The sequence below is a fragment of the Jaculus jaculus genome, chromosome 6 (assembly GCF_020740685.1).
Source record: "Jaculus jaculus isolate mJacJac1 chromosome 6, mJacJac1.mat.Y.cur, whole genome shotgun sequence".
NCBI lineage: Eukaryota > Metazoa > Chordata > Mammalia > Rodentia > Dipodidae > Jaculus > Jaculus jaculus.
Window position 1 is genome coordinate 33879807 of NC_059107.1, and position 24364 is coordinate 33904170.

General features: G+C 42.9%; 1 protein-coding gene across 1 annotated transcript; it reads right to left on the bottom strand.

Moving 5' to 3' along the window:
* Positions 1-7465: 7465 nt before the first annotated feature.
* Positions 7466-15851, bottom strand: Lect2 (leukocyte cell derived chemotaxin 2). Its single transcript, XM_004665081.2, has 4 exons — positions 15806-15851; positions 14116-14212; positions 11558-11703; positions 7466-7713 (listed from the first exon to the last, which is right to left on the bottom strand). The coding sequence occupies exons 1-4, from the start codon at positions 15849-15851 to the stop codon at positions 7547-7549; spliced, it is 456 nt and encodes a 151-aa protein (XP_004665138.1). The 3' UTR covers positions 7466-7546.
* Positions 15852-24364: the final 8513 nt, after the last annotated feature.

The following is a 24364-nucleotide window of genomic DNA, read 5'->3' on the forward strand; positions in this document are numbered from 1 at the left end:
CAGTGTATCCATTGCTGCAGAATCATTTGAAAAAGGATAAAATATTTGAATAGTCAGTCATTGTTGAGGACGCAGACACTATGAAGAGGATGTGGTTGCCAGGGGAAAAAACGGCAGATGGTTGTTCTCCCCCACCCCCAACCCCCAAGGTAGGGTCACGCTCTGTGGCCCAGGCTGGCCTGGAATTCACCATGGAGTCCCAGGGTGGCCTCGAACTCTGGGTGATCCTTCCTACCTCTCCCTCCCGAGTGCTGGGATTAAAGGCGTGCGCCACCACGCCCAGCACACATAGTTGCTAAGTAGAGTCCTCAGCCTTCCCTGGAGGCACGTTTTAGCTAAGTCAATTTATAACTCATATGTAATTAAAATCTACAATATTGAGTCCCTTCAAGTTGTGTCTTTTATGCTACAGCTTCATAACATTTAACGTCATCTGGTTTATCTTGGTACTAATATATACGTACATTTTTTTAAAGTTTAACCATTCATTTCAATATCAAATTATAGTCTTTGAATCTACATAAACTTTTCTAAAATATGCGGTCATGTTTGATTATCATTTAAAATCTTGTCAAGTTTTACAAGTTTGTTGTTATTTTTCATGACAATTTCATACATGTAAATAATTTCTTTTGATCTGATTCACTCTCTTTTGCTCACTCATAGCCTCCTGGCACACTAATACATATTTTACAAAATACATAGCACTAAACACCAAGGTACAGTTACTACTTAATTGTACTTGGAAAAAAGTTTAACACTCTGTAAGATCCTCTTGTGACTCAGTTAGCCACTTCTAATTTCCAGTTTGCTTTAATTCTACTTATTATTAACTTGGAAGATAATTGGCATTAGATTAAAATTAAATAACACTAATTCATCTTATAAACCTACAATGGGTGTGGGCTGGGAAGATGGCTCAGCAACTAAAGGCACTTCTTTACAAAGCCTGCTAGTCCAGGTACCCAGGTAAAGATAGGTGCACAGTGTGGCATATGCGTCTGAGGTTCATTTGTAGTTGCAGGAGGCCCTGACATGCCCATATTTATTCTCTCTCTCAAATTAATAAATATTTTTAAGAAGATACAACAGGTGTTGGAGAGAGATGGCTCAGTGATTAAGGCACTTGTCTGCAAAGCATAACCACCAGGATTCGATGCCCCAGTGCCCACATAAAGCCAGATGGCACCAAGTGACGTACACATCAGTAGTTCATTTTCAGCAGATAGAGGCCCTGGCATGCCCATTCTCATTTTCTCTTTCCCTCCCTCCCTTCCCCCTCCCCTGTAACTGTCTTCGTCAGCTTGAAAATAAATAAAGAAAATAAATAGTTTTTTTAAAAAAAGTAGATACAATGGGTAGGAGATACTGTGATCGCTACCTGAATCAAAGGGCACCATGTAGATAAAGGGTGCGGTTTGCAGGGTGTGGTTGGCAGTAGGCATTGGCTGGCTCACTGTGGCAGATCTAATGACTTCATTAGCGACACGGTTACAGTTCTTCACTGGCCTGTTATCTTTTGGATGAAGATGCATTCTATTTATTTATTTATTTATTTATTTATTTATTTATTTATTTAATTTATTTGAGAGCAACAGATACAGAGAGAAAAATGGTTACAGTTCTTCACTGGCCTGTTATCTTTTGGATGAAGATGCATTCTATTTATTTATTTATTTATTTATTTAATTTATTTGAGAGCGACAGATACAGAGAGAAAGACAGAGGGAGAGAGAGAGAGAATGGGCGCGCCAGGGCTTCCAGCCTCTGCAAACGAACTCCAGACGCGTGTGCCCCCTTGTGCATCTGGCTAACGTGGGACCTGGGGAACCGAGCCTCGAACCGGGGTCCTCAGACTTCACAGGCAAGCGCTTAACCGCTAAGCCATCTCTCCAGCCCTGAAGATGCATTCTTAAAGTCTCCTGGAGCATCTACCTGGAGCCTTGCTGCTTTGCTCTCATTTTCTCGTTTCCTGCCTTGCCTCCCCTTGCTTCCTCCCATTTCCTCTGTCCCAGGAACTGCTCTGCTTCTGAGTCACAAGGCACCTGCTCATCTCCACCTGGCTCACCCAATATCATCCCACAGATCTTTCTGATGTCACTTCCTCTGGGAGGTCTTCCTGGACACCTGACCCATGTCCCTCCCTAGGTCGGATTCCCTGATGCACATGCACTTTGCTCTCTGTGCCTTTATCTCTGTGGTCATTTACAATTTGCTTATCTGATTATTACCTGCTTATTCTACTTCACTGCAAGCTCCACCAGTCCAAGATCACTGTTATTTTTTGTTTACGGTTATTGTTCTAAGTCATGTGTTAGGGCTAGAAACATGGTTTCATGGTTAAGCCGCTTGCCTGTCAAGCCTAAGAACCCAGGTTCGATTCTCCAGGACCCATGTGAGCCAGATGCACAAGGTGGTGCATGCATCTGGAGTTCGTTTGCAGTGGCTAGAGGCCCTGGCACACCTATTCTTTCTGCCTCTCTACGTCCTCTCTCTCTCTCTCTTTCTACAAAAGAAAGAAAAAAGTCATGCTTTAAAAAGAAAATGAAACATGGTTATTGTTTTCCAGGGTTGACAATTTTTTGAAATTATAAAACTTTGAATGTTCCCACCATTTAGCAATTAGAATGGATTGTTATTTGTAAGTAGCATTTTTACAAAGCAGCCGTTTTCTATCCCTTCACTTAGAGATTATCCCTGTGCTCATCTTCTCACCAGTGTGCCACCATAACCATCTTCCCCTGGCATCCCTCGTCTGGAACAGTGTGTGCCACATTGAGTCCCCCACAGGTGCCAGAGGAACTGCCCTTACTGAGTACGTAGTCAAACCAATCTATCGAGACGGCGTTTTCCCTGCTGCGGACCCTATCCCTCACACCGTAAGACTTCAGAAAGTCACCACGGGTGCGGAGCAGCACATAAGGAACTATTGCAGAGAGAAGCCTGAGTTCCCACCTGGGGTCACTGTAAGAGGACATGGCAGAGGAAGGGAATGTTGGATACACCTGCTTGGCAGGTGATGGAATGAACGCCCGTGCTGTTTGCAGTGGAGGCCAAGGAGGCACTCTGAGCTTTTCTCCGCCTAGCCTGTAGCGTAGAGAGAAGGGTGGCCGGCCTTTGTACCTAGGACTAGTTCTGCCCTAAAAGAAGAGGTCCAGTCCTCTCTAGCCGAACCTCCTAACCTAATACTCAGCAAAGCTTCAGCCACAGAGGACTAAGTGCATGCCCATTAGTGACAAAGGGCTAAGTTCATTCATTCATGTCAATTGCCCTTGTTGGTCCCGTGGACCGGTTCGCAAAAGAAGCAGCCAAACATTTTTTGTTTATTTGTTTTGTCGAGGTAGGTTCTTGCTCTAGCCCAGGATGGCCTGGAATTCACTATTGTAGTCCTGGGCTGGCCTCGAACTCTTGAACTCTTCAATGATCCTCCTCCCTCTGCCTCCTGAGGGCTGAGACTAAAGGCGTAAGCCACCACTCCCCGACTCCCAAACAGTTTAAAGATGGCTTAAAACACTAAGAGAAAAAAAATAAAGTGGAATGTTTAAAGCTTCACCTACTGGAAACATCTCCACCTAGCTTGCAAGTCTGTGAAAATGACTGTTTACTGAGGATGAAGAGGCCTTTGTTTCAGGGTGAGTTGCGAACTTCCGTCTTTGAAAACATTTTTAGTCCTGTTAGCATCCTCGTTCCTGTTAAGCATATTTATTTGCATTTGCTGGGAGATTCTGGGGAAGTTCACCTCTTTTGTGGGCAAAAAAGTAAATTGGGAAAAAAAATGGAGGAAAGGATCCTTTTGTAGGTCAAGCTAAACACAAACGCCAAGATCCTTGTATTTTTCTTTTGTTTTCTTTCACTGAGGCCCTTGCTGTGATCCTGGCCTCTTAGATTGATCACTGTTTGCTCTTCCATTAGATTACTTTTCCACAGAGAATGCAAAAACATTTTCAAACTGATTACATGTAGTTATGAAAGCAGACAGCATCTGATACCACACTGTTGACATGTGTATTGTGAAGAAATGCAAGTTACTTAGTATTAATAGGCTTTTCTTTTTTAAATATTTCATTTATTTATTTGAGAGAGACAAATAGAAAGAGTGCACCAGGGCGTTTAGCCACTGCAAATGAACTCCAGACGCATGCGCCCCCTTGTGCAGCTGGCTTACATGGGTCCTGGGGAATTGAACTGGGGTCCTGAGGCTTTGCAGGTGAATGTCTTAACCACTAAGCCATCTCTCCGGCCCGTAATAGTCTTTTGTCATAGGACCTTTGTAATGTTGAAAATGAACTTGAACATTATGGCATCCAAACCTAGGAACTGCTCTCATTTAATGCACCAGAGGGCGCTGTATTTCAGTTCTTCCTAAGAAAGATGTCCTGCCTGGGCTCCAAAGTCTGCATTTCCATGGAGCAGGTCTGCACACCAGGCAGAAGGCCTGTGGGTATTCTACTATTCTCCAGGGAATGTCCATGGCTTTCAAAACAATATCCATACCCTTCCGTGTTCCACTCTGAAGCTGATTATCTGGAAAGCTAAGCGTGATTTTTTTTTTGGTGGTGCTTGCCTTTTTTAAAAAAAATTTAAATTTTTTTTTAAAAAAGGCAAGCACCACCAAAAAAAAAAAATTTCACTTATTAACATTTTCCATGATTATAAAAAAATATCCCATGGTAATTCCCTCCCTCCCCACCCCCCACACTTTCCCGTTTGAAATTCCATTCTCCATCATACTACCTCCCCATCTCAATCATTGTACTTACATATATACAATATCAACCTATTAAGTACCCTCCTCCCTTCCTTTCTCTTCCCTTTATATCTCCTTTTTAACTTACTGGCCTCTGCTACTAAGTATTTTCCTTCTCACGCAGAAGCCCAATCATCTGTAGCTAGGATCCACATATGAGAGAGAACATGTGGCGCTTGGCTTTCTGGGCCTGGGTTACCTCACTTAGTATAATCCTTTCCAAGTCCATCCATTTTTCTGCAAATTTTGTAACTTCATTTTTCTTTACCGCTGAGTAGAACTCCATTGTATAAATGTGCCACATCTTCATTATCCACTCATCAGTTGAGGGACATCTAGGCTGGTTCCATTTCCCAGCTATTATAAATTGAGCAGCAATAAACACGGTTGAGCACGTACTTCTAAGGAAATGAGATGAGTCCTTCGGATATATATGCCTAGGAGTTACGCGTGAATTTTATTGCTCAAATAATTTAGAGCTCATTTTTATTTATTTTTAATTAATTAATTATTTTGCAAGGAGACAGAGAGAGAGAGACTATGGGTGTGCCAGGACCTCTTGCCACTGTAAAAGGACTCCAGATGCATGTACCACCATGGATCAGGCTTTATGCGGGTGCTGGAGAATTGAACTCCAGGCCAGCAGACTTTGAAAGCAAGCTCCTTTAACTGAGCTATTATCCCAGCCTTAAAGTGATTTTTTTTTTTTTTTTTTTTGAGGTAGGGTCTTGCTATAGCTCAGTCTGACCTGAGATTCACTATGTAGTCTCAGGGTGGCCTCGAACTCACCAGGTTCCTCCTACCTCTACCTCCCAAGTGCTGGGATTAAAGGGGTGCACCACCACGCCCAGCTAAAGTGCTTTATAAAGTAGTGTTTGAAGCCTGCTTGCCACTTTCTTTTTTGTTTCTTTTTAGAAAAATTTTATTCATTTATTTGCAAGCAGAGAGATACATAGTGAGAGAGTGTGTGTGTATGGCACACCAGGGTCTCTAGTCAGTGCCAGCGAACTCCAGATACCTGTGCCACTTTGTGCATAGGGCTTTAGGTGGGTACTGGGGAATCGAACCCAAGTCATTAGGCTTTGCAAGCAATAATTTTAGCCGCTGAGGTATCTTTCCAGCCATCCTTCTAGTTTATTTAGTGGGAACGTAACCCTTATCTTTTGGAAGCAAATGAAATTCCTGGAAGCAACATAAAGTCATCGAGTACCAAGAAAGTGATAAAGGCAGTCATCAAATTCCACAGTTGTGAATATAGATTCTTTGAACCAGAAACTAAAGTCATAACTTTCCAGTGGCCTGGTAGAGAATGAGATAAACTGGCTAGAAGAAAATGCTAATTGTGCGGCATAGATGCTCAGCTCTTTGAGAAACATGAATTCCTTCTTCTTGCTGCTCACCTCCCTGTTTAGAGGCCTCTTTAGGTATGCTCTAATATAGCAAGTTGTTGTGAAATTGCTCTGGTTTCAAAACTATAGCATTGATTGTAATTTAATTCTGCGTGATTCTCCCTGTCCAACCCTGAGGTAGTGTCCACTATTTTCTTGCTTCTTAAATTTTATTAACTTCATATTCCTACAATTTTTATTTGATTTGTCTTGGTTTAATAAAAAGAGTATCATGTACTATGTGATATTTGGACTTGTTTTAAAATGGCTATAGGTTTCTATGATTCGTCTGTTCTGTGTTTAGCTGGGGCACCTTTATTATGACTTCGGCATAATGTTCCATCCTGTAACTATGGTTTCTAAAATCTGTGTCATTCGTCATGGACAGTTGGATTGCTCCTGGTTTGCTCTGACAAGCAGTGGCATCATGAACATCCTTATACCTAGGCTCTAGAGTACCAATGGAGTAATTTTTCCAATAATAAAGCTTAATTGTCCTTTCTGCTATCATATCTACACATAAGCATTGAATCATTTTATATTTCAGTTGGATATGGGCACAATTTCATGAGAGACATTTCTGGAAGGTTAATTCAACTTTCATTCCTTATTGACAAACTTCCATCTACAGCCAGAATTGGTTCCTGTCCTTTGGAAATCTCTATGGTTTTGTCTTCTGTTATAAGAAAGAATAATATATGTGATGATGCTATGATCATGTAATTATACATAGTGCTGTGTGGACGTGAGCGGCTGTGATGTGCATAGGGTATGGCTAGATGAGTTCTCCCAACTGAGTTTCAGGAGCCACTTCAGTTCAAAGTAATCTTTCTTCTATTTCTGGCCTCACTGAGATCTAGAATCTGCACTTTTCCTAGCACATGCCCAACCACGACCTTAGAAACCTGTTACTCTTCCAGAGCAGCAGTGGGGCTAGAGACCAGCAAATCATTGCTTACCCATGTAAAGAGATTTACCTTCAACCAGCCTAACACATGCCGGGGCATCTCTGAGACCATTCATGACCTTAGCGTACCAGAAGCCTCCCGTTTAGTGGACTCGTGTATCGTGCCTAGCATCGGCAGCCTTTCCTCATTCCTATGCCTGCAAAGACCTCTAGGCTCTTGGTTGTGTTTGAGCAGAAATCTGGTTTGGAGGTACTAAGTGCAGTCTGAACCTGTCTGAGTTCACTTGTTTATTTTCGGTCTCCAGAACTTAGAAATCTCAAATACAATCACACCCCAGGCCCTGTAGGTGACAGAAAGATAAGAAAGTTTACATCCAAACATCAAAATTCTTTTTTTTTTTTTTCCGTTGCGTTGATCATGTTTCTGTTTGGTACAAATTTCTCCCAAATTTCAAGGATTTGAAGATGGCCTCGTATTTAGAAGGTGGTGTCTTTGTGCCCCGCTTACAGGTATGCAGTAGGGTCACTTGAGTCACAGTTTTCAATGTGTACATGCGACTGTATGCCAGGATAAACTTTCTGCAAGGGCAGTAGAGTTCCCAGTTTTTCTCCCTTCTTGATGGAACCTTTATACTTAATTGGCTTGATGTAGAAAATTTTGACACAGAAACCTAAAAGAAAATAAGCGTATTATTTGGGAGACAATAACCTGAGTCAGAAATTTCAAACACAAGAGCTGAATTGGGTGCTGGGCATGGGTGTGCACAGCTTCAATCCCAGCTCTGAGGAGGCTGACGTAGGAGCAGCACAATGACTTTGAGGCCAGCCTGGTGCTACAGAGTGAGTTCCAGGTCATCTGGGCCAGGGCGAGACCCTGCCTTGAAACAAACAAACAACGCAGATGTGAAAAAAAGAAAATGAGAACCAAATGAACTCGGGATAAATAGAAGAAGATGACAATTCTTTTTAAAAATGTGACTAAAATCACAAGCTGCTTAAGGGAGAATAGATTCAACTGAAAACCTAACGGAGGCACGGGAAAAGTTGCAGAAAAGGGTTAGGTAGTGGAAAATTGCCTCAGAACAATGCCAGCTCCAAGACAATCTAATTAAAGAATTAGACTTTAAAAAAGACGGAAGTAATCAAAATGAAAATATAGACATTCGTAAATATCAAAAGAACTAAAAAAAAAAAAAAAAAAAACCCAAGCATTATAGTACACTAATTATAAAAAAAAGTACGAGTAAGTTGGACCAAATGTATGAGTTGCCTGTTAATGTGAATGGGTTTAACTTATCTATATCTACGTTTTCCTATTGGCTTGAAAAGTTAAACTCCATCTGTGCTACGTAGAATAAGTCACAATGATAGAATAAGATCAAAAGCAAAAGGCTAAAAGTACTTAGGCGAAGATGTGCCAAGCAAGGGGAAGCAACAGGAAAGTAGGGATTAGGATCTTCTATCGAAGAGTGAGATGCGAGCCAAAATGCATTGCCACAAGGCTAACTGCAATCCGCAAGGGAGGGAAAACTGAAGCAGCTGTCCACGTAGTAACACGGTGGAGCAGAGATGAAGGGGGGAAATAGAAACCCAAGTGAGTCAAAGAAGACCGTGACACACTACTCACAGTGCAAACATGGAAAATGAGGCAAGGGGACTAAAGCTGTAGACGTGTAGTGTTCAATATGGTAGCCACGAGCCACACAGGACTAGCACTTACAATGTAGCTCATCTGAACTGAGGTGTGTGTCAGGATACACAATGCATTTTATTTATTTGTTTTTATTTTACTTTATTTTTTTTAGAGAGAGTGAGAGAGACAAGAGAGAGAATTACCATCCTAGGGCCTCAGCCACTGTAACTGAGCTCCAGACACTTGCGCCACCTAGTGGGCATATGCAAGTTTGTGCTTGCCTCACCTTTGTGCATCTGGCTAATGTGGGATCTAGAGAGTCAAACTTGGGTCCTCAGGCTTCACAGGCAAGCGCCTTAACTGCTAAGCCATCTCTCTAGCCCCACAGTGAATCTTAAACACTTGGCATAAAAATGAGTAGTAGGTCAAGATTTTTTGAGACAGGGTCTTCCTGTGTAGCTTTGGAACCCGCTATGTAGACCAGGCTTGCCTTGAACATGCAGAGAGCCCCCGCCTCTGCCTCCTATGTGCTAGGATTACAGGCACACCTGGAAGTTGTTCAGTTATTATTGTTTTGTGATAGAGCATTGCTCCGTAGCTCAGGCTGACCTTGAACTCATATAGCAATCCTCCTATCTGAATTTCCAAAGTGCTGGGATTACAGATGTCCGCCACTGCATCCAGCTACAATGACTTGACAATAATTACACTTAAAATGATACTTTGGACACATTGTGTTGAATAAAGTGTTGAGATCATTTTCATGTTTATTTTGCTTTAATAAGGTCCCTAGAAAATTTTAAGATATGTATACACCTTGTATTATATTTCCTTTTTAAAATACTTTATTTATTTATTTATTTATTTATTTATTTATTTATTTATTTATTTATTTATTTATTTATGAGAGATAGAGACAGGAAGAGGCAGAGAGAAAAAGAGAATGGGTGCCTCAGGGCCTCCAGTCACTGCAAGTAGACTCCAGATGCATGCCCTCCCCTTGTGCATCTGGCTTACATGGGTCCTGGGAAATTGAACCAAGGTCCTTAGGCTTTGTAGGCAATTGCCTTAATCGCTAAGCCATTTCCCCAGCCCATATTTATTTTTTAAAAACTTTTTATTGACAATTTCCATAAGCATAAACAATATACCATGGTCATAACCCCCTTAGCTTGTATTATATTCCCATTGAACAGTACTGTTACAGAAACTCCAAATAAATTCCATGAGGCATATCTTAAGGATTTTCATTATATATAAAATCATACATAACTGTGTATGAATATATACATATTGCACATATTTAAACAACGTGTGAGAGCTTTACACTGAAAACTACAAGTACAACTCAAAATCTTAATCATTTTAAAACTCAGATAGAGATCGAATGTTGAATTGACTGTGAAGACCAGCCAGCACACTCCATGGGAGCGAGCGTACACTGTGGTTAAAAGGCACGGGGGTGGGGGGTGAGGGCGGGCTGGGGGCCTAGCTCCATGACAGCACTTGCGTGGCATGCACAGCACCCTGGGTCCCACCTCAAGCACCACCAAAGAACAAGAGAACTCCCGTCAGCTGGCACTGGAAACTCCTGAAATGTCTGTGGAAGGGGAATGGATGAACCGCAGAACGCACACAGTGGGTGAACGTGGCTGCAAACACACGCGTGACTCTCACAACTGTGATATGTAATGTAAGACGCCTATGTCATCTTTTCAAACAGATGAAACTCACGTGTGGTGCTGGTTTGGGGGACATGACTGAATGCTGGCTACCTCAAGGGTGGGCTGGTCACCCTGTGTGTCTTGATCTGGATGCTGGCTGCCAGTGTGTTTACTTTGTGACAATCCATGAAGCTGTCCACTCACACACTGTGCCCTTTCTGTCTGTTTGTCATATCACAATAGAATTCAAACCACCAACTACACTTGTTTAGGGTGGAGTTTCCCAGTACCTACAGTAGCAGGAGACCTGCCTTACTGAAAACATACATTTGGAAATATTTCACATTCAATTACTGCAGAAATACTAACACATTGTGAGATTATTGTAAATGAAAGTGTGTATCCATTATGGCCATCACTGCTGAAAAAAAATGTTTTTATAGATTTTTTTACAAGCTAATCTACATAGATTAGGGAATGGTGGTATATACTTGTAATCCCAGCACTCCAGAAGTTGAGATGGGAGGATCACCATGAGTTCAAGGCCAACCCCGGGGCTACAGAGTGAGTTCCAGATCAGCCAAGGCTATTGTGAGACCTTACTTCAAGAACAAACAAGACAAACAAAAAAGCTATATGGCCACAGAAGAGAAGAGAAGTCAGATGTGGGGTTTGGTGGGCTATGTGCATAAAGCAGGATTCAGGGAAAGTATTGTGACATCTTTGAAATGCCTCTGCTATTTTTTTTTTTGATATATTCTTCATGCTCCAGATATTCTCATTTTGAAAGAAATACAAAATTGAATGTAAGACGGTCCCCATAGCTTCAAGTGTTTGTGATTAAACCTCCTACTTGATCCCCAGCTGGTGGAGCCACTGGGAGGTGGAGCCTTGCTGGAGGAGGTGTGTCACTGGGGGTGGGCCTCGATTAGCCCAGCCCACTGGGGGAATCAGAGCCAGCTCACTCAGGCAGCTTTCTTGCTCTGCTGGTAATGTATGAAAATGTGAGCCAGTTCTCATGCTTCCTCCACCATGAAGAAGCTTCCCCTCGAAACTGTAAGCTTGAAATAAACCCTCTCATTTCATAAGCTGCTTCTTCTGGTGGGGTGTTCTAGTTCATCAACTAGAAGGTAACTGTTACACTGTGTATGAATATATATGGAATATATAAGCATCAACATCTCTAGTCTACTGTCCAAAGACCGTACGATCTCTTACCTTGCCCAGATAGTCGAACACCATTGTTGATAGCATTTTTATTCTTCTGAGGTTTCTCCTGGCCCACAAGCATTCCGGTGAATGGAGCATACACAGTAGAACCATCGGGGCACAGGACATCCACACCCTGGTGGTTCTTTTGACTTCTAGGATGTAAAGAAGAACCATCAGGGGATGAAGAGATCGCTCAGTGGTTAAAGGCACTTGCTTGCGAAGCCTAGCAATCCAAGGTTCAAAATTCCCCAGCTGGGCTGGAGGGATGGCTTAACGGTTAAGGCGCTTGCAGGCAAAGCCAAACGATGCAGGTTCGATTCCCCAGGACTCACGTAAGCCAGATGCACAAGGCGGCACATGCATTTGGAGTTTGTTTGCAGTGGCTGGAGCCCTGGCATGCCCATGCTGTCCCACTGTCTCTCTCTTCCCTCTGCCACTTTCTGTCTCTCAAATAAGTAAATAAAAAAGAAAGACAAAATTCCCCAGCTACCCTTGTCAAGCCAGACAGGCATTTGTTTGTAGTGGCAACACACACACACACACGTACAAATAATTTTTTAAGGAAAGATCCAGATTGAAGGACTTCTCTGTAGGACTTCAGTGCCCGGAGTGTGGTGTTAGTCTCTTGCTCCCAGCTCTGGCAAGTAGAAATGGAAGCTGCCAGCACGTGTTGGAATGCCCCATTTTAACCTCTCTTCCTACAAGTAGTAACAGCCATGTTGTGAATATCAAGGAATTTAAAGTAATATTTTTATTATTATATGGTATTTTCAGGAAATGAGACTTAAAATTATTCCTAATTGTGAGGTTTCTTGAGTTTTCTCTAGTGACCCTTCATCTCAGGCTTTGCTCTGGTCTCACTGTATTACTCACACCAGGCTCTTTTCCCTTCCAGTAGGAAACTTTTGGACAGTCAGACCACCAGAACCAGATGGTTAGAACTGTGTGTGAGGCAATATTGATCAGGTCCCAAGGGAGAAGTTAAGACATCACTGTATATAACTCAAGGGCATAAACTTTCCAGTATTCTCCAAGTCACTTTTAGCAACTCGAAGGCCTTTTTCTTGTTTCTGTCTCTTGTCCTATCTCAGGTATTTGAAGTTGCTTTGTAAGTTATGTCTCTGTGCGAGTGCCACTCAAATTAGGATCAAAATTCATGATACAGTTGGAAACATGGCTATTTCACTCGACAGTGCCCCCCTCAGGGTGTGCACATTATTGAAAACTCATGGGCTAGGAGGATAGTTTATTCTACAAAGTGCTTGTCTCCCAAGCATGAGGACGTGGGAGCTCAACTCCTACAACCCATGTAAAAATGCCAGGCATGGTGGTGTTCACACCAAGGGCAGAGGCAACAGAGGCAAGACGATCCCTGGGGATTGCTGGCCTGCCAGTCCCACCTACTTGGAATGTTTCAGGCTAATGAGACCCTGTCTCAACAAAAGGTGGGTGGCATTCCTGAGAACGATGCCACATGCATGCACAAACGTGCATGTGTGCGTGCACACACACGTATACCCACACACCAATTGTAAAAGGAAAATTCAGGCTGGGGAGATGGCTTAGCAGTGAGGTGCTTGCCTGTGAAGCTTACGAACTCATGTTCAAATCTCCAGGTCCCAGGTAGCCAGACACAGTGACACAGTGTGCAATGTTGTACATGCGCCACAAGGGGGCACATAGTCTGGAGATTGTTTGCAGCAGCTAAAGGCCCTGGCATGCACATTCTCTCTCTCTCTCTCTCTCTCTCTCTCTCTCTTTCTAAATAAACAAATAAATAAAGAAAATTCACAAGCAGGGCTCCCATTGTCTGGAAGGGATCAAGAGATTCTCTTGGACTTGGGGTGTAGGAGAGGGGGAAAAAAGGCATTTTATTGTCTGCTTAGGGTCTGCTTCTTACTTTTTAAAAAAAAATTGTTTGAGAGGGAGAGAAAGAAGCAGATAGTGAGAGAGAGAGAGAGAGAGAGAGATTGAGAGAGAGTGGGCATGCCACAGCCTTCAGCTGCTGCAAACAAACTCCAGACATATGTACCACCTTATGCATCTGGATTATGTGGGTCCTAAAGAATTGAACCTGGGTCCTTTAGCTTTGCAGGCAAGTGCCTTAACCACTAAGCTATCTCTCCGGCCCTGCTTCTGACTTTTACATTTCAGATCCTGGGTCAGTAATAGCATGAGAAGAAAATATAACGGTCTAAATTCAGCTATACAGGAGTCACCATCTCCAGCCTTGCTTGGTGGAACCTTGACTCTTTGGTCCTTCACTTCCAATCCCTTGTCTCTTTTTAAAACGCAATAGTATTGTTTGATTTTTCACCTTGGAAAGCTAGGGATGGAAAATTAGAGAGTAAAAACGTTGTTTTTATTCCCTTCTCTTTTCCTGATTTGTCTCCAATTTATATTCCATCCTTGAAGCAGAGACTTGGAAGTTGTTCCCAACACAGCAGTGTTCTATCTCCCTGTTTTCACTCTGCCCAAAGGGAAGCCATTGTGAGCCCTCAAGGAAACACGGGACCAAGATATCAGAAAAGAGGCGCAGTTGGTAGTTGGTGGAAACCCCATACCGCTGAGCAGAGTACTGCCCACAGCCGTAGCGGTCACATGCCCGGATCTCATTGGAAGGCTTGCCAGCACATACATTCGCCCATGGTCCAGCCAGAGCTGAAAGGAGAAAGGTGAGAGAGCCTTAGGCATCTCCAGCCTCCATCTGCCTTGTACCTGAGAGAGCTGAGGTCCATTTTCCCTTCTCTTGGGGCTTTATGGGAAGGTCTTCCTTACTGAATTTTGTATAGTGATTCAAATGTCATATTGGCTTTCCCCAGATTTCCCCGAATTCTGTTCTATGACATTTAAAACATTCATTTGTTTATAGGCATCACCACCTCATCTCACTTTGTCTCAGGTTAACCATTAATAAATGCTGTCAATTGTGCTTTTCTAATTTTCCCTGCTTGTTACCTGGCATGGGAACCACTACGTTAAGGTTAAACAAGAATAAACATCACCGAGTGTGGTGGTGCACACCTTTGATCCCAGTACTTGGGAAGCAGAGGCAGGAGGATTGCCGTGAGTTCAAGGCCACCCTGAGACAACATAATAAATTCCAGATCAGCCTGGACTAGAGCTAAACCCTACCTCAGAAAACCATAAAAAGAGGAATAAACAGCACAGTAGTTCAAAGAAACAATTTCAGGAATTCTAAAGTAACTTCCAAATGCTGCTTTACAGTTCATTCTAAGAATCAAATCTAAAATTATAGGCAAAAACACTCTGAGCTAGCCAAGTTTATTCAACATGAAGCAAATCTCGTATTTGCAGACATGGAAGAAAGAGATCCTAAAAATAATCTAAAGATCCTAAAAATAAATCTAATCTAAAAACGTCAAACCATGTTAAGCCTAAAGTGAGGTCAGGAGAGAAGTGAAATTGAGATGATTACATGAACAGTTATGAAATGATAAAACATGGCAGAGAAAGGGCTGTGCTTCATAAAAAAAAATAAATAAATGTAACCTGTCTCCTTAAGAGCATAAAGACTTTCAGTGGAATTGACTTTTCTGATTTCCAGTGTCAACATTCACAGAGCTGCAGTTAGGAATTTCCACCTTCACGTTGGGACATAAATAGAAGCTTGTTAATTTATTGACTGATTTTATTTAAAGACATTTTCCCCTTTACTAATACATATGCTGTGAAGACAGGCTACACAATAGACTTTTAAGTATATTCCTTAATGTAATTTAAATATTGGTTTTAAAAATCTTCTACATTGGATCCAAATGTCAAGTCAACACTTGGCTCATGATATCATGCCCTCCTGCTGGCAACCCGTAGTAGTCTTGAGCAATTGAGACATATGTTGGACAATCTACTAATCTATACATCTTTCTCGCCCCTTCCAGGCATGAAGAGAACATACCTTTTGTCAAAATCCACACCAGCCTTTGGGTCAGGGCTTGTTCTCTAAGTGCAGTTCTTACAAGAGCTTGTTATTTTCTAGTTTTATTCCAATTAAATCCCAGAACAAATTGGAAAGGCTTTTCTAAAAGCCTTCCCACACCATTTATGGTGCCTTCATTAAAGACTGAGAACATCCAGGAAGAAATGTTTGAGAAATTCCCCTTCTCCCTACCTCAATGCTAATAACATACACAAATTTCTGATGCAATTCTTCTATCATTGACTATTCAGTCTAACCCCCAAAATCAGCTTTTGAAAATTAGCCAAGACTCACAAATGGCACTTCTAACTTACCAGGGGAAATCAGAGCAGCTGACAGGAGAACTATTGTGGAAAACATCTGGATTTTGCTTCCTGTGTGTCTCTTCCTCTAATTAGAATTGCTCCACGGTCTTTGAAGAATATTCAAGTGTGAGAGAGTGTTTTCTGGCTCTTTAGCTTTAGAATTCTGTTTCTCTTATCTGGAACTTAGTGTGAGACACAGAAAATAGAATGAAGCCAGTCAACTTCTACTATTCCATGGAAAGCTATTGTATTTGCATTTGGAGTCTCTGTAAAAGCCTTTCATCTGAAGAAGCAGCCAATGTCACTGGAAGTACTGGCTAAATATTAACAGGATGAGATAAGCCCAGGTACAGTCTGATGGTCTTTGGGATGTGGCTGGTAGTGGGATATACATTGTACATGGAATGGTGGCACTTGTAATATGAGGAGATCTTTCTTTTCTTGGGTAGCACATTATTTCAGAGGAGAACTGATCAGTAATAATGTCTACCCATGACAGTGTGCCCCTTAGATTTTATTTTCTGTTTTCTTTAATTCAGTTATATTTCATCTGCATAATAGTTATGGATAATTTTGACAATTTAATAAAATTGTATTCCTTTTAAAATGTGTGATTTAAAATGTCTATCAGGGCTGGAGAGATGGCTTAGTGGTAAGCACTTGCCTGTGAAGCCTAAGGACCCCGGTTCAAGGCTTGATTCCCCAAGGCCCAGGTTAGCCAAATGCACAAGGAGGCACACACGTCTGGACTTTGTTTGCAGTGGCTGGAGGCCCTGGTGCGCCCATTCTCTCTCTCTCTCTCTCTCTCTGCCTCTTCCTCTCTCTGTCTGTCGCTTTCAAATAAATAAATAAAAATAAACAAAAAAATTTTTAAATGTTTATCACATGGAAAACTTAATACCTAATGTATCCATCAGTAGAGGAAAAGATATTTGAACTATGATATAGCCTATAATAAAGGGTAAGAGTTTAATTGAAGACTACATATTAATATAGTTAGATCACTAAAGATGCTATTGAATAAAAAGCCATTTTGCAGTGTATGTACAGTACCGTGCCATTTGTTTAAGACTAGGAAAAGATTAGTTCTGCTCTCAGCCCTGGATAGAAAATCCTTTACATTACATTACTTGTCTTTTCTTTCCTTTTTTCCTCAGTAGTGGAAGGCAGTTAACGTAGAACTCATAACTGGTCAAAGTGCTGAAGATCAGAGACTGATGAGTGCTCAGCCCTGCATGGGACACACGCATCATCTCACCCAGGGCTCAGGGAACATTGCAGAAGGGGGCGCTGAAAGCATGTAAGAGCTGGAGAGTGGGGAGAGTACCGTGGTCCTCTGCCATCCAGACACGGAGAAGGCCATTGCTCTCATGAACTCACGGCAGCTGTACTGACCTACATAAGAGCTACACATGACAGGGACAGACGACGGTCTGTTATAGCTGGGGGAGGGGCTTGGGAGGCCACTCTGTTCCCTGAGGAGCTAATGGCAATTAGTGGTCTGTGGAGGAGGAGTCATTCTCTCCCGTGGAGTAGTCACTACAGTGGTGGGTAGGAAAAGCACTGCAGAATTGGGGGTGGGGGGAGAGGGGGGACAAGGGAGGGTAATGTGGGGTACATATGATCAAAATGCAATGCAAGTATTAAAATCTAAAAATAAACAAATACATTTAAAATCAGGAAAATTGTAAACAGAGTACTGATCTTCATGAATGTGGCCAAAGTAGTAAATATGCAAAAGTGAGCAGTGCAGGCTGCCTTGGTCACGGGAGTTACGTCTGCAGAGGTTCACACTGTGATGAGATGTACAGAGTACTTAAACTGGAAAATGTTTTGGTCCCTAAGAAAGAAAAAAGATCAGAAACAGCTATGTAAAAATAATATTAGTTTGTTAATTATTAGAGATAGATACATGGATGTTAAATTTTCTTCATACTATTCTCTATACTTAAATTTTATGAATTGCAATTAAATCATATATATTAGCAGCTCCTTACTATCCTTTTTCTGTTTGTTTTGTTTTGTTTTTCGATGTAGGGTCTCACTCTAGCTCAGGCTGACCTGGAATTCACTATGGAGTCTCAGGGTGGCCTTGAACTCAAGGCAATCCTCCTACCTCTGCTTCCCAAGTGCTGGGATTAAAGGTGTGTGCCACCATGCCCAGCTCTTACTATCCTTAATATTGGACAGGACCTGGACTTTTCTATGGAAGCATCCTCATTTAAATTTTTTTTTAATTTATTTATTTGAGAGTGACAGACACAGAGAGAAAGACAGATAGAGGGAGAGAGAGAGAGAGAATGGGCGCGCCAGGGCCTCTACCCTCTGCAAACGAACTCCAGATGTGTGCGCCCCCTTGTGCATCTGGCTAACTTGGGACCTGGGGAACCGAGCCTCGAACCGGGGTCCTTAGGCTTCACAGGCAAGCGCTTAACCGCTAAGCCATCTCTCCAGCCCCTCATTTAAATTTTTTAAATTTGTGTGTGTGTGTGACAAGTCCTCTTGCCATTACAAATGAACACTAGATGCCTGTGCCACATTTTGTGTCCAGCTTATGTGAGTGGCATGGGAATTGAAGCTGGGCTGGCAGTGTTTTCTTTTTTGTTTTTGAGGAAATCCAACAGCCTGGAATTTTTTTTTTTTTAATGAGCAAGAGTAAGAGGGAAAGAATTGGTGCACCAGGGCCTCCAGCCACTGTAATCCAACTTCAGATGTGTGAGCCACCTTGTGAGCACGTGTGACCTTGTGCATGCATCATCTCGTGCGTCTGGCATACCTGGGATCTGTGAAGTCAAATTTGAGTTCTGAGGCTTCACAGGCAAGTGCCTTGACCACTACGCCATTTCTGAAGCCTAGGCTGGCAGATTTTGCAAGCAAACTTTAACTGCTGAACTGTCATTCCAGGCTGTGCCTCCCTATTTAATGCTTTGTCAGTAGCTGCAGGAGATTGATGTTGTGGCCAGATCTTCACCCTGTGTATCTACGCCCTTGCCCTGCCTCATCAGGGTCAGAGGAGTCTTTCCCAGTGCTCTATTGGGATTCGTTCAAGTATATGACTTGGGCCAATAAAATGAGGCAGAGGCGACAGTATGTGGATACAGACTGGCCTGTGATGCCTTCGTCCTCGCCCTTGCCTGTTTGTATGCTGCCTCTGCTGTGAGGAGCACATGCCCAGGCTAACCTGCTGTCCTGGGAACAGAACTTGAGTTAGTTGGAACAGAGCCACCAAGGCTGAAGCCAGACCTGTTGGGCCCTAAAAGGCCCAGGCGTGAGGTCTAGTGGACCTTCCTGAGCCTAGCTCAAGTTTGGCGACCTGTCTCTGGCCAGCTAGGACTCAGCAAGACGCCTAATGGCTTCTGGCCTGCCACCTCCTCATGGCAGTTGCAATTACCATTTCAATAGTTACAGTTTACTATTGGCCCTTACCTCTTCCCCCATCCTAAAATCTCCGCCTTCGTCCCCAACATGATATAGGCAACTGCTCAGAGTAATAAAGTGAGTTGTTTCTGCGAGTTCCTGCATTGAAAAGACTCCCGACTTAGTGTGGTTTTTCTCCAGTGGCCAGGAGAGGTCTGAGTTGTCCAACGTTCATCCTTCTTCTCAACCCCTAGGGAGGAACCAGCAGGCCTGGTCCTTCCCTTGGCACTACCAGACCGGGAAGGAGCCCCACAAGACCAGCTCACTCTATCATGGTATTGGCAATACTGGGTGCCACTTGAGGTCACTGAGGCTGAGCGGCATGCTGCGCAGTAATAACTGACCTCTGCACTCCAGTTCTGACTCTACCTGCCCCTCCTCCATGAGGAATGTCAGGTGTAGAATGCCAACACAAGGGAGGCACCCCAACACTGAGTCAGTCCCTGCAACCAAACATAAAGAAAGAAGGGGCTGGAGAGATGGCTCATCGGTTAAAAGTGCTTGCTTGCAAAGCTTTCCAGGCCCAGGTTTCATTCTCCAGTATCCATATAAAGCCATATGTACAAAGTGGTGGATGGGGACTGGAGAGATGGCTTAGCAGTTAAGTGCTTGCCTGTGAAGCCTAAGGACCCCGGTTCGAGGCTTGATTCCCCAGGACCCACGTTAGCCAGATGCACAAGGGGGCGCACGCGTCTGGAGTTCGTTTGCAGTGGCTGGAGACCCTGGCGCGTCCATTCTCTCTCTTTCTCTGCCTCTTCCTCTCTCTGTCTTTGCTCTCAAATAAATAAATAAAAATAAAGACAAAGTGGTGGATGGTCTGGAGTTCATTTGTAGTGACAAGAGACTTTGGTTCTCTCTCTTTCAAATGCATGCATACATACATACATATATATGTACATGTATACACATACATACATACACAGATACATAGCTAAACATTTACAGCATGCAGTGCATAACAGAAGTACTACTCAGACCATCAGGGAAAGGATAAGTCATCGTAAATAATATTGAAACATTTGGCAAGAAATAAAAGCTTGAACTGTCATCAAAGTGAACAAAACACTTTCATGCAAATAGAAGAAAGGAGGAGGAGGAGGGAGGGAGGACAGAAAGAAGGAGAAAAAGAGGGAAAGAAGGAGGAAAGAAAAAGAAGAAAACCCACAAATCGTGAAATTCACAACTTATGAATGAGATTCAACACTCTTGGAATGGGTTAGGCCTTTCAAAGAATGTCTAAAACCCTGAACATCACAAAGAAAACATGATGTTCTAGCAAAATGAAAAACAATTCTACAAAGAAAATAGTACCCTAATCAGAGTCCAAAGACAATAACCTGTCAGCAATATCTGGGGGTGCTGAAGAGATGGCTCTGTGGTTGAAGGCGCTTATCTGCAAAGCCAAAGGAGGCAGGTTAGATTCTCCAGTACCCATGTAAAGCCAGATGCGCAAGGTGACGCATGTGTCTGGAGTTTCGTTTGTAGTGGCTAGAGGCCTTGCTGTGTCAATTCTCTCTCTCTCTTTCTCTCACACTCTCATAAATAAATAAGTATTTTTTTAAAGTATTTTTTTAAATTATTTATTTATTTATTTGAGAGCGACAGACACAGGGAGAAAGACAGATAGAGGGAGAGAGAGAGAATGGGCGCGCCAGGGCTTCCAGCCACTGCAAACGAACTCCAGACGCGAGCGCCCCCTTGTGCATCTGGCTAACGTGGGACCTGGGGAACCGAGCCTCGAACCGGGGTCCTTAGGCTTCACAGGCAAGCGCTTAACCACTAAGCCATCTCTCCAGCCCAATAAATAAGTATTTTAACAATATATCTGGAGCACAGGGCTGAGCATGTAACTCAGATGGTGGGGTGCTTGCCTAGCATTCACAAAGCCCTGGGTTCAACTCCCAGCACTGCATAAACCTGGTGTGGTAATGAACACCCATAAACACAGCACTTGGGAAGTACAAAGAGACAGGGGGATCAAACGTTCAAGGCCATCCTTAGCTACACAGCACCCTGTCTCAGGACATATATGTATGTATAACCCATATGACAAATAAGGGACCAATTTCCTAATATACTAAGAATTCCTAAAAAGTATAACATGTCGGGTTTGGGAGATGGCGCAGCGGGTGAGCATGTTTGATGCTTAATCACAAGGGCACATGAGACCACCTAAGTTTCACTCTCCAGCTCCCATGTAAAACTCTGGGTAAAGCCATGCATATTTGTAACCCCAACCTGTGGAGGGCAGAGACCAAGGAACTGCTAGGACCTGCTTGCTAAAAAACTGCAGGTCTGGTGGAAGGAAACTCTGATGTCTCAAGAAAACATGGAGATGGGTGATTAGGAACTCCCAATGTGCTTTGCTTGGCCTCTGCGTGTGTGGATGGGGTGTACACATCTACACATACAAATGCATACAACACACACACACACACACACACACACAGCGTAAAAGGTGTGAACAAGCCAATAAAAAACATGAGTAGATACCAACAGGCTTGCAGAAAGGAATAAGCACAATTATCAACAGCATTTGTACATGTGTTTCTTTCCAACAGTAATAAAGCAGAAAAAGGTAGATGCTCTCCACTGTCAAACAGGCAAAGAGAGATTATGTGGGGCTCAGACACATGTGCTGAATGTGAAAGTTAGCTTAACCTTTCCTGAGGACAATTTAGCAATACCTCAAAAAATTTGCAAGTGCACAAGACCTTTGCCCCAGCATTCCTGTTGCTTTTTCTCCTTGAAGTCTGCTTTTCTCCATTTTTTTTTTTTCCTGCCTTCAGCATTACCCTTTTTCCAACCCATCTTTCTCTGAAAGCAGAGCAATCCTCAAAACTGAAGAAGAACGGGCAGAACACCATTTGGAAACCCTTAATGAAACTGGGTCCAGGAAAAAATAATTGGGTCTTGGCAGGAGTGATGGAAGTTAAACTCTGATGGGACCTTTATTGTAGACAGTTCAGGGTCACACCACTGTATTGTCTTTAGGTGCAAAAAAAAAAAAAAAGTAAGAGACTGGAGAGACAGCTTAGTGGTTAAGGCACTTTTAAGCAAAGCCAAAGGACCCAGGTTTGATTCCTCAGTATCCACGTAAAGCCAGATGCACAAGGTGGAGTATGTGTCTGGATTTTGTTTGCATGGCTAGAGGCTGTGGCATGCCCATTCTCTATCTGCTTCTTTCTCTCTTTCAAACAAACAAATAAATAAACCATTTAGAAAAAAAAAAACAAAAAAAAAAACAAAGAGGAAGGGGGCAGACATATTGTGCCTCCAATCATGCCACCCATGAAATATTCTTGTCATAACTAAACTCAAGTCTGATGACAGCAAGAAGCTCTAATAACTGACTCAGAGAGACTAGAGACATAGACAGGCAGGTGAAATGATATCACGGTGATGCCACCAGAGCAATGCAGATAGTGGGAAACCACCCCAGTCATAACACTGACCAGCAAAATGTTCTGAGAGTAGCTTGTGCAGAATCAGAGCCAAACAGCAGAGAGGTGGGGGGGGGGGGGAGGAGGGAGAGAAGGAGAGATAAGGAGAGAGAGATTGGGCACAGATTTTAATGCTGCCCATTTTAATGCTATTTGATGATTTTAATACTTTGTATTTATGTCAGCAGAATACCTTGTAGTTTTAAATTTTATTTATTTGTGTGTGTGTGTCGGTGGGGGGGGGGTCTGGCTTTACATGCGTGGTTGAGAAATTGAATCCGGGCAGGCAGGTTTTGCAAGCATGCCCCTTAAAGTGCTGATCCATCTCCCCAGCTCCTGCTTTGTGCTTTTTTTTTTTTAAATATATAACTAGTCTTTATTCTTTAGAGATATATATTAAACATCTATGGATATGAAATCATACAGTGTCTAGGGCTTGTTTGGGAATACCCCAGGAGAATTGAGGCATCAAATCCATTCAACATAATTAGCTATAAAATGATAACTATCAGAGGTAGGTAAGGGGTACATGGGTAGTTTGTGTTTCCTTCCTGAGGCCCTGTGTGAAGACATCTGTACTCTGCTGTGGATGCACAGGCAGCTCCCCGGGGTGGTAGTTCCCCTATTCTGTTACTTGTCTATTAAAAGACATTAGCCAAGAAAGTATTTGTTTTTCTTTACCTAAAGCTACTTGTCTTTTTTTGTTGGTAATTTTCCTGCTGACTTTTAAGAAGTAGCTATAAGTCTGGAGAGATGGCTCAGCAGTTAAGGCACTTTGGCTGCAAAGTCTAATGACCCCAGTTCAATTGGTCAGTACCCACATAAAGCCAGATGCACAAAGTGGTGCATGCACCTGGATTTCATTTACAGCAGCTAGAAGCCTTGTGCACCCATTCTCTCTCTATATATATAAATAAATAAAAATAAAAAGAAGTGGCCTTAGCCAGGTGGGGTGGTTCACACTTTTAATCCCAGCACTCGGGAGGCAGAGGTAGGAGGATCACTGTGACTTCAAGGTCAGCCTGAGACTACATAGTGAAGACCAGGTCAGCCTGGGATACCTTGAAAAAAAAAAAAAAAGAAAATAAGTAGCTATATTGAATGTTAGGATTATATAAGTATTATATTCTTTTGCGTATGTATATGTGTCTGTGTACATATGTGCATATGTGTGGCATAGCATGTGGGGGGGTACGCATGTATGTGTGCAAATGCATGTACCCTGACACACACCGGGTGTTCCTCCCTTCATCTGTTGTCTGAATGTTTCCTTGAGATGGAGTCTGCTGCTGACCCCAGAGCACCCTGTTTTCGTGAGCCAGCATGACTCTCTGGTCTCTGCTCTTGCAGGACCGGGGTTACTGATGTGTGTGGCCACACCCAGATTTTTGCATGGGTGCTCAGGAATTGAACTTGGTTGGTCCCAGTCCCCATCAGGCCCTCATTCTTGCATGGGAAATGCTCTTACCCACAGAGCCATCTCTCCAGCCCCAAATATTACATTCTCTTTAAAAAATATTTGATTTGTTTATTTGAGCAGGAGAAAGAGGCAGAGAGAGACGAGGGTTGGAGGGAGAATGGGCGTGCCAGGGCCTCTAGCCACTGTAAACAACCTGAAGACACATGTGCCACCTTGGGCATCTGACTTACATTGATACTGGGGAATCAAACCTGGGTCCTTAGGCTTCACAGGCAAGTGCCTTAACTG